Source organism: Phaethon lepturus, unplaced genomic scaffold, assembly GCF_000687285.1.
Source record: "Phaethon lepturus isolate BGI_N335 unplaced genomic scaffold, ASM68728v1 scaffold24103, whole genome shotgun sequence".
Taxonomy (NCBI): Eukaryota; Metazoa; Chordata; class Aves; order Phaethontiformes; family Phaethontidae; genus Phaethon; species Phaethon lepturus.
This window is the reverse complement of record NW_010528716.1, coordinates 3321-13695: the sequence shown is the minus strand read 5'-3', so window position 1 is coordinate 13695 and position 10375 is coordinate 3321. Positions and strand designations below refer to the sequence as shown.

Genomic DNA, 10375 nt, shown 5'->3' with positions numbered 1-10375 from the left:
AAACGCAGCCCTGGCATGGTGCTCGGTGCCGATCTCCCCTTTTCTTCGAACCCATTTGACCTTGCTCCACCCGGGCTGCCCGGTGTCCCCTTGCGCCTATGGGCTTTGGGATGGTCTCATCTGCAGGGCGTCCCGGGGGCTGCAACCCTTGCAACGCAAGTGCGACGGACTCATCCAGCCACAGGCAGGAGTACGTGGATGCCTCCATTTCAGCCACAGGCTGGATTCAACCTTCCCCTCTCTGTGCTTCCCTCCTGCTTACCCACAATGGCCCCTCCAGCGAAAGCCATCAGCACAGACACCACAATGCCGGCTGCCTGGAACCCTCCTTGGACACTGGGTGTCCGCGTCTGGTAGGTGCCCGTGAAGTCAAACGCCTTGATGAACCTGCCGAGGGCAGAAATGGCAAGGATTGCTTCTGGCAGGAGATTTCCCCAGCTCTGGAAGAGCCGTGTTAAGCTGCTCTCTTGGGGACTTCTCCCTAAGCCCCATCCCTCTTCTGTAATGGACCAGGAGAGTGTTACGACAACACAAGCCACCGCTCACGCCCTTCTCCTCTGGCCCCTGGCAAAGCTTCACCTAGGAGGAGCCCAAAATATAAATATTTGCCTTTCAGACCTTCAGCCTTACCTGACCCACCAAAACAATGCAGGGATGGATGGAGGAGCACCTTCCCACCCACCGTGCCCCAGAATAATGCCAAGCGGTAGAGCTGTGGCTCACTTTCTGAGGCCATCAGCATCTGCAAGAGATGAGTCTTTCACACTTCAGTAAGCCCAACACAGTCAGTGCACCTCCATGTTTTTGAGGGTGAAAGGGGCAACTCTGGACAATGAACAAGGGCTGTTAATTACTCCTTGCTCCCAGCCCAAGGAGCCCCAGGTGAAATCTATTTTCACACAAGAGTTTCAAGCTGTCTTACCCTTCCTTCCCATATACATCCTCTGTGGCTGCAGCTGCAGTAATGGCTCCCACAATGCCCCCAATAAGGCCTGGCATGGCGTGGAGGTTGTGGATGCCGCATGTATCCTGGATGTGCAACCTGGATTCCAAGAAAGGCTGAGGGGCAGGGAGGTAGAGAGAGATCAGGGACATGAGCACAGCCTGGGAAAGGATTAGTTCCTTCCACAGAGGACTGGGATAAGCAGAGAAGTAAGAGTGGTATTGTGTCCCATTGAAGAGCTAAGGGCTTGTAGACAAAGATGTGAGCAAAGCTCAAGACAAAATAACAACATATCCTCCAAACACTCTCCCGTTGGGAGACTGAAACTTCCTGAGCATTTTGCGGCAGTAAATGGAGTCAGAAGTACATCTACATGAGGGATGGTGGAAAGCAGGAACCCTCAAAGGGCAGTGAATCCATTTCTGGTCTCCTTAGCAGGACCAGGGCTGCAGACCCCTAGAGCAGCACTCACCGTGAGGTAGACATACCCCACCGTGGACACGATGCCACAGATGAACCCGACAATGAGGGAGCCATATGGAGTCAGCATCATCTCTGCACTGGTGCCTACAGCCACGCCGCCCGCCAGCGTTGCGTTCTGGATGTGGACCTGCAGGAGTAACCGCCCTGTCTTGGCATCTTGGGGAGATTGCAATTGCTCAAGGATGGTGCAAATGGCAAAGTGGGAGAATCAGCTCTGAAAATGTTTCCAGAGGAAATATCAGGGCCTATTTTCCTGCTTGTTGGTGAAAAACAAGAGAACAGGCAGCCTCTGTCTGTAGCACAAGCGTACATAGACTCCCACTCCTCGTACCACACACATTCTTTGCATCCACAGCTCTGGGTGAGGAGTTGTGATGAGATGGAAATTGTCTCACCCATGTGTCATGCAAGCTCTGCTGTCACAGAGACATGTCACCCACACACATAACACGTACGAGTCAGCACCTCGATTGCTCACAAGCTGCCGCGCAGGCCCTGCTCAGCTTGCTGCAGAGCACTGCCAAACGTGGTTCTGCAACATGCCCATCAGGAGCTCTCTGGGCAGACCAAGTCCAGTCCCTGCTGTGACTTAGGTCCACTACATGCAGGGCATCACCGTCCACCTCAGGCACTAACAGGACTCGCTCCCCACCTGCTTATTCAAAAAAGCCTCTGAGTTTCTGGCTGGAGGCTGGTTGCACCATCATGCCCTGATACCCAGTATCTGTTCAGCTAAGGACAAGTGCCAGTCGCTTATTGGATCCTCAGTCAACCTCACTGTGAGTCCCCTGGGCAGCACAGGGCTCTCTGCTCCCTGCTTACCATGTCAAGCTTGCCTTTCTTCTGCAGCATGCTGGAGAAGGCCATTGTGGTGAGGACACAAGCAGCCAGCGAACAGTATGTGTTAATGGCAGCCCGGTGCTGGGCATCCCCATGCTCAGAAATTGCTGAGTTAAAACTGGGCCAGTACATCCATAGATACAGGGTGCCTGGTAGGATGGGGAGGAAGGAGTGAAAAAGAGAAAGGGAAAAGAGAGAATACAGGGATTAAAAAAACCTCTAAAGAAGATCTTTCTGTACAGGGGGAAGTTAAATCCCATAGTCCTGATGGCTTGGAGCTGCACCCCCCCATGATGGGACCAGCATCAGGAGGGGCTGGCAGAGAGGGGGAACCAAAACGTGTCCTTGTCTTCCCAGGCACCATCTCAGCCCAGCCACTGATGAAGAGAGCTGAGTAGCTCTGAGAGATGGAAGAATGGGATACAGAGCTTCTCAGCCCCAGATCCTGGTTTCAGTTTGGTTTTTCCAGAGACACAGGAGGGACCAGCCCTCTGCAGCAGAGTGGTCCACATGTACCAGTACCCCTGAGGCGGAGGCTGACTCACCGATCATAGCAAAGAGGTCGGAGTGGTACACGGAGCCCTGCTTGTCCTTACTCTGCTCCAGGTTGGGTCTGTATAGGATGCGTGTCACTGTGAGGCCAAAGTAGGCTCCAAAGGTGTGAATGGTCATGGAGCCACCCGCATCCTTAACCTGCAGCCATAGGAAAACAGAGGTTTGCTTCTCCAATTGCCACTCATTCTGGAGCTGAGGTCTGGTTTGCATCATTCCCAGCTTGTCTGCCCACTTGTCCTTCCAGCCTGCACTCAGTCATGGGAGAGGTGGACAAAAATACTCTGGTCCTGCTATCTATCCTGCTTGCTTGGTCCCGTGTGTGGTCATGGCATTCCTCTTAGCTTACCTTTGGAAGGCAGTGAAGCAGAGGGGAGTTTCTGACCTGTCCCAATGGCAAATGGGTTGCAGTGATAGCCGTGTTGGCTCCCATGTGCACTTGGATCTTCTGGGAGCTCATTTGCCTCCCAGCCCTCCAAGCCTTCTCTTGGAGGGCAGGAACCCCGCCTCTGTCAGCAGACATCTTGTCCTCTTTGTCACTTCATTTCCTTCTACAATGCCCATATTCCAGTAGGGACAACATGAGAGGGAAATCTCAGGCACAAAGAGAATGACTGGCCCTTTGTGCTAAGAATCCCTCTCTGCCTTGGGAGCCGTGGTGAAGGGACCCAGTGCTCTTGAATTGCCATGCTTGTGTGTAAAACTCTGGGAGATCTCCCTTCTCAGGGAAGTACCCACCCCGGACTCCCTCTTTTCTAATCTGTCTACTTTTTCTGCCTGAATTCCTGCATTTCAAATGCTTATGAAGGCAGTGGCTTGATGGAGCCATAGCAAAGGGAGACAATTTGGAGAGATGTGGAGAGGAAAGAGCAGAACCAAGCGGGTGCTGCCTAAAGCCTTACGTGAAGCAGGTTGAGAAGGATGTACTCATTCACCGCGAAGAGCGTGACTTGAAACAAAGTCATGATGAGTAGCTGTATGGGGCTGGTTTTGCCCAGGATGGCCCCAAAGGCAATGCACACAGAGCCCACGCAGAAATCGGCATTGATCAGGCTGGAAAAGGGGAAAGATAATTGTGGTTTAATAAGGAAATACTCTTCCATAACTGACTGTCACCCACCCCAGCTCTACAGATCCCACATGAAGACAAATAAGTGATTAGGAGCCAGCCCTGGATTTCCCACTGACCTTCCTCCCATCCTGACATACTGTCCAGGAAAGGTGCTTTCCCCCGGATTATTTAAATAATGTGGATTATAAATGTTCTCAGCACTAGGGTCCACGGTGCTTAGCTTGGGACTAAGGAGTGATGCTTGTTACAGATTTCCCTTTGAGCAGTACCACTATAATGGCAGGTACCTTTGGGCTAAAAGGTGGAAAGCAAGTGGAGGTATGTGGAGGAAAGACAACATTTCAGAGACTTGTTTGCACATAACAGAGGGACAGGTGCTGCCAGCTGCTTGGCTCCCATCCCAGCTCTTCCACTGGCCAGTCAAGAGGTGGCATACCAGAGCCCATCTTCTCCTTACTTCTCCACTCCAATGAGGATCTTCCCGTTCTTGAAAGAGTGGAACCAGCCTTGCATCAGGAGAGCCCACTGGATTCCAAAGGCAGCAAGGAGGAAATTGAAACCAACGGCTCCAAATCCATAACGCTTGAGGAACGTCATGAGGAAGCCAAAGCCCACAAAGATCATCACATGGACATCCTGGAAAGCTGTGCAGAGGGAAGGCACTGTCAGCTCTGTGGGGATAGCAGGGCTGTGAGTGCTGTTTGAAGTCGGTGGTGACCACCAGTGGCAGCAGGGGGGAAATTCAAGGGAAAAAGTGTGTTTGTCCCATGTCCCCACATTTGTAAGTCTGAAAATGGCTCAGCTCTCAGAAACTGGCTTTTGGTTAAAAGGCTCAGTCTTGAAAGTAAAAAATGTTTATTAAAAGTTGCGTGCAAGAGAAGACTGGAGATTAATGGAGTGTGCAAAGGAAACTATTTTTCTATTCAGATTATTTTCCCCCTTTTGTAAAAAACTTGAAAAATGTAATGTAGAATGAACAGTGGAGATTTGTTAAAAATACATAAATGGTCATTTTGGATAGGCCCATCCAATGCAGGGTCCTGGTGATGGCTCAGAGGAAGACAAGTACAAGAACAAAGAAAGTTTACAAATACATTTTTAAATGCCACTGAAATCAGTGGCAAAATACCCTTGAGATCAGGATCCCACCTTGTGAGATTCTGAGTGCTTAAACCAGAGGGACCCGGTTCTTCCCACATATGTTCAGACCTGCTAGCTTGAGCCCCTCAGATGCCCTTCCCTGGGGGAAATCCAACCTGCGTGAGCCTCTTGAAAGAAATTCTTGGTGCAATAAACCTGCTGTACTTTTTAATGCTGCACGTTTCTATCAGATAAGCATCACTTCGCAATTAAGTGAGCCGAAACACTACATACTTACAAATTGAACCATGCAAACCCTCACACTGCCCATGAAAAGAGCAGGAGACCCAAGGCTGGGTTCCCCCGGTGGGAGACTCCCACCAGCAAACCCACACTGTAGAACAGGTAAACATGGTATAGACAATGCTACGCCAGCAAGTTCTGCATTATGCAGCACACAAACCATTATAGCCACTGTAACCAGCAACGTCTGTGTGCCTCAGAGAAGGCACAAACTCAGGGCAAAGGAAATTCTGCTCTATCCTGAACCTGTGCTGAAATGCAGCAGTCCTGGATCCGATCCCACAGGGATGGCTTCCACTAAGGGCTGGGTGAGGATTTGGGTCTGATGTAGCTCTGCAGAAGCCTTGGGTTTTGTCCTTTGGTGCTTTACAAGATCTTGTGACTTGTATAAGGACAAACATTTGGACAGGCTACAGCAACGTAGTGCCATGTTGTAGAGACAAATTAATCTGCTTGTTTTTAAAAATGCACCCCATGCCTATGAAATCACTCAAAATGAGGGAGACTAGATCTGCAGCTGACACTGTTCAGCGGAGGTCACTTCAAATGCACTTCTTCGCATGTCCTAAGAACCAGTCTTCCTGACTCTGATTTTACCATACAGTCCCACATACTTTCCCTCTGCAGCTGTATTTATTCCCCCTACCTTTCTTCTCCAGTGTAAGCTAGAATTATCTGCTGCTATTTGCATTATATATTCCCACTTTCATCCTAAAAGCAGAAATACACAGGTCAGAGTTAAAGCTGCAGACTGTGCCTCCTCTGAAAACACAGAGGATCCCCACTGTGTGTTAGAACCTGTACAAACCCATGAGGAAAAGCAGGTCTTTCTTCAAACTGCACCCAATCTAAAGCCTTTTTCTAAACCTTGCATTTGTTTTCCCTTGAGAAGAATAACATTGGCATCAATCAGAGGCAGCCCCGGTGCTGCTATGCTCCTGCTTTTACAGAAGGGCAATTGCCATTGCTATTGAGAGGAAGTGTTTGGGCTTTGGGAATGCCACCTGTGCTGAAGAATCTTATTTCTTTTCCCTAGAGAGCAGGGATTCCCATTAGGGGATATCAATGCGCGATTCAAAATGAGAGGGAATTGTCTCAATGACTGGAGCTGGCAATGGGCACCACTGACACAACCGCACATAGGCTTCCTCCTGCGTGCCTTCCCAATCATCTCTGGGCTTGGAGGACCCATCAGTTTGTCACTCCTATCCCACTGCCATTGCACACAGGTCCTATGGACAGCAGTGGTCACGGACATGTTAATACAGATGATCCTTGGGTGTTCAACCATCGCACTCTCTTCTGAGAAGTGCTGGATGGACACAAGGATTAAAACGCCAGGGCTCAGTCACCTTGCCATGTTTGTCCACCTTTGCAGAGAGAGACTATTTCTGATTAGATAGTGGAGAAAAAACACCTGTGCTTTTGGGCATGTGAGCCCTTCCTCAGGTCTGAAAGAAACATAATTCAAAGCTAAACTGAGCTAAGCAATTGCTCTTAGGTTGATGTAGTTGTGTGAATCCGTACAGCCATTTGAGGAGGAATATTTGGCACTGCAGAGCAGGAGTGGGACATAAGGACAGAAGAAATGTCACATCCTTAGCTCTTACAAGCTCTTTCTTGGACTCCTGATGTCCTCCCAGCACATCAGTGACAAGAGCAGCCCTTGGTCACTGCTTCATGCCGACTCGCGTGGGGTTAGTCCCAAGGGCAGATCTCAAGGGAGAGCCCAGGTCAGCCACGGCCGTAGACTAACCCAGAGGCTGACTGAGCAGAAAGTTTCTGTAAGCAAATCCTTTTCCGAACTAGCTAATCCTCATCAGCTACAGGTTTCTATAGCTCCTTTGATTTAGCAGGTGTTTTTAATGGAAATGTTCTAAATAGATGCATGACTCAGGCCTGTTGCTTCCTTGGAAACAATTGCCTACAGAAGCAGCCTGTTCCCAACAGCTCACAAGGATGACCAGCCCTGGAGATCAAAGCTGGCCAAACGCTCCACCTGGCCAGAAGGGCTTTAACCACCTGAATAATCCCCATGGCAATATGATGCAGTGACCCAAGAGCTTTGGGAACCTGGCAGGTTAGGAGGACTCCGGCACCGAAATGCCAGTAGCTAAAGGGTAATTCACTAGTGAGGGGGAGGACGTAGGAAGGGGAGGAAGATGTCACAGGATCTCGACAGCCGTTCCTCTGTATGTACAGAAAAGCTTACTCTGATCCAGAGTTGAGGGAGGGGGCAGCAAGCCGAAGCTTGCAGGGTGCTGGGAACACGTCAGCCCTATTCCTGGAAAAAAGATGTCACGTACTGGTGTCACGGTATCCTGCTGACAGAGCCCCAAGAGCACTGGAGGGCCATGAGGCTTTTCTCTTGCTCTTTGGTGCGCCCCAAGCCAGCCTCAAGGCAAGAGCCCAACTTGCCAGCAATTGGTGGAGACGTTGCCTTTGACAGGCTCTGCCATGGAATGGGATGCGATGGGTTGGGATGGATGGGATGGGGACCAGCCAGCACCAGGACTAAGCTTCCCAAATACTCACATGGGTATCGGAAGTAGAAATCATTCTCTATGTCACTGGTCAGGTTCATCTCTTGCTTCTCTTCCTCCCAGTGTGCATCAGCTTCGGGGCTGAAGCGCACAAAGACCCCGAAGAGGACGATCATGGCCACCTCCCAGAGCAGGCAGACGAGTGGGAGCCGCCAGCGCATGTACGTGTTCTTCGCCATCCCCTGGTGCCTTGGCCGCTCCATCTGCAGCGATCCCCGGGGGCCCGGCAGATCGTGTGAGCCTGCGTCCCCCGCACCCGGTCAAGGCCATCGACATATATAGGTCGGAGGGGGTGAGGTGGGGCCCAGGGAGGTACCTCCAGTAGGATCACGTTTCAGAGCGCGGGAGCTTCGGCAGGCTTGCTCCTCTCGCCCTCCTTCCTCCCTGGGAGGAGGGACGGGTCTCGGCACCTTTTCTCCAAGCAGCTCCCAGCACCTCTGAGCCCTGCCTCCACGGGGATGAGTAGACATGGAGGCCAGTGCGAGTGGGGAGTGGAGCCCGGGTGTCCTGCCCCCTGCTCTGCCCGGCCCCACACCTCTTCCCTTCTGCATGCAGGAGCACCCTGACCACCGCCGCCCCGAGCACCTCCCTCTCTGCACCGGGTGCTCTCCTCACCATCCCCCCGGCTCTGCCAGCACCCTTCCCCAGCTGGCGCTGAGGATGCCCCTTGCTCCAGCTCTCCACTGTCCCCCTGTCTCGCGGGGTGCAGCAGCAGCCCCCGCAGGCCCTTTGTCCTGGTGTGAGACCATCCTGCTCCTTGCTTTGCAACATGCATCTGGACAGGCGACTGCACCGTGCAAGTCAGGGTGGAGGTGAGCAGGGACAGGCTTGTCACCCCGTGCAGGGCGACTCCCAGAACCTCTTGGGAAACACCAAACTGTCACCAGGGCCCATTTCCTCCTGGAAGACTCTGTGCTGTGTGCAGAGACGGGGGGGACACAGCCCTGCTGCAGTGAGGGTCTGCCTGGGGCTGCCCACATCCTCCTCAGAGCAGCTGGCTCTCTTTGACTAAGAGCAAATGGGGCTGAGCCCAGGGGCCATGCTCCCTTCTGATGACCAGAAGATGAACTGTGGGGCCTCCCTACAACCCTGCCAAGGCAGACTGAGTCACTGGGCATGGGTCACGCTGTGGGGCAGTCCCAGGAGGAAGATATATGCTTCAAATAAAATGCCAAGAGCCTGCACGCATGCACAGACATGCGACGGCCTTGCCAAGGCTTCCATACATCTATAAGGCTGTAGAAGTGACACACGTCCCATCATTTCCCAGAGTGATTTACCCAGCGCATCCTCCCATCAACACAAGCCAGACTGGGGTGGCACGAACCAGGGCAGTACTCTGAGATGGGGCTGGAGACCTCAGAGCTGCAGCATAAACGTCCCCTCCTCTGGTACGGGGCTTCCTTTAATTAATAAACATAAACACAATGCTCCTTTTTTACCCATGGTTTTGAACCATGTGCTCTTTCCCCAAAGAGCCAGGCAAGTCCTCCAAGCAGATCCCAGCTCCTTCCTCTGCCTGCAGATCCCAGAGATGCCTGTCAGTCTTCAAGAGATGAAAGACTGCAGCTCAGGCAAGCTGCCCAAATTTGCTGATGGTATCTAATTGTGGCCTGCAGGCTGAGCAAGCAGCACTGATTTCTGTGTTGATTAGGCAATAATTTGTGTTTATTATTTCTTCTTGTTTGCTTTCTCAAAATGACAGATGGCAGAAAAATGCTGTGGATGGTCTTAAAGAGACTGATGACCACACAAAATTATTCTCCAGCCTCATTTGGGCCCTGTGCAGGCAGCCGGGCAGAGGCAGCTTTGGGAAGAGCTGGGGAGATGCAGCTCAGGAGCACTTCTGTACTGCAGAGGAGCCAGCTAGCGATCCAGACACACCATGGAGGGTCAGCTGCGAGAAAGATAACAAGTGAACTCAGGCAGCAAGTGAAGGCTGGACCACGGGAGACCATCAGGGTGCAGGCTCCTTCCTGCAGCCCTGGGGGAGCACTGGGAGGTCAGGGCCTCAAACCAGTGCTGTGCTTGGCGAGGGTCCAGACCAGCATCCCTCCCCTCCTGTCCATGCTGGGGCTGAGGAAAAGAGAATCCCGTCAGCCTAGCCCTTTAGCCTGCATGAGCAGAGCTTCAGCCAGCTGTGGCTGGACTGGGGTCACTCAGTGGGGACACCTAAAACAAGTGGATGTTGCTGTTGTCCTGAGGACGGGTGCTCCTTCGAGCCATGCTGCTCAGGGCCCACCCACTATGTTTTTGGGTCTCCCATTACAGACGGTTTCTGCAGGGCTGTTTCAGCTGTACACACTAGGAAAGGAGAGATCACCAGCTAGAAACAGCCGAAATCCCTAAACAATACCAGAGCCCTAATTGCTAGAAGCACTGTTGGTAGTTGCATGTTCTCCTGTCAGCTACGTGGTAGGACCAGTCTTCAGCCCTGCCCTACAGCAGTTCTTAAGACACCTTGAGAAAGGAAACACAGAGGCACAGAGAAGCATTTTATAACACAAGGGAATTTGCTAGGGCCTGGTAGTGTAGCCACCAGCTGTTATGCTCCGTGAT

At 51.9% G+C, this 10375-nt stretch overlaps 1 protein-coding gene across 1 annotated transcript; it reads right to left on the bottom strand.

Moving 5' to 3' along the window:
- Positions 1-262: 262 nt before the first annotated feature.
- On the bottom strand, positions 263-8052 carry RHCG (Rh family, C glycoprotein; the record flags this gene model as incomplete). Its single annotated transcript, XM_010283756.1, has 8 exons — positions 7809-8052; positions 4348-4534; positions 3721-3871; positions 2812-2959; positions 2249-2415; positions 1416-1553; positions 923-1059; positions 263-387 (listed from the first exon to the last, which is right to left on the bottom strand). Coding segments are annotated over exons 1-8 (1264 nt in total), but the record flags the coding sequence as incomplete, so codon positions are not given.
- Between the last annotated feature and the right edge of the window lie 2323 nt (positions 8053-10375).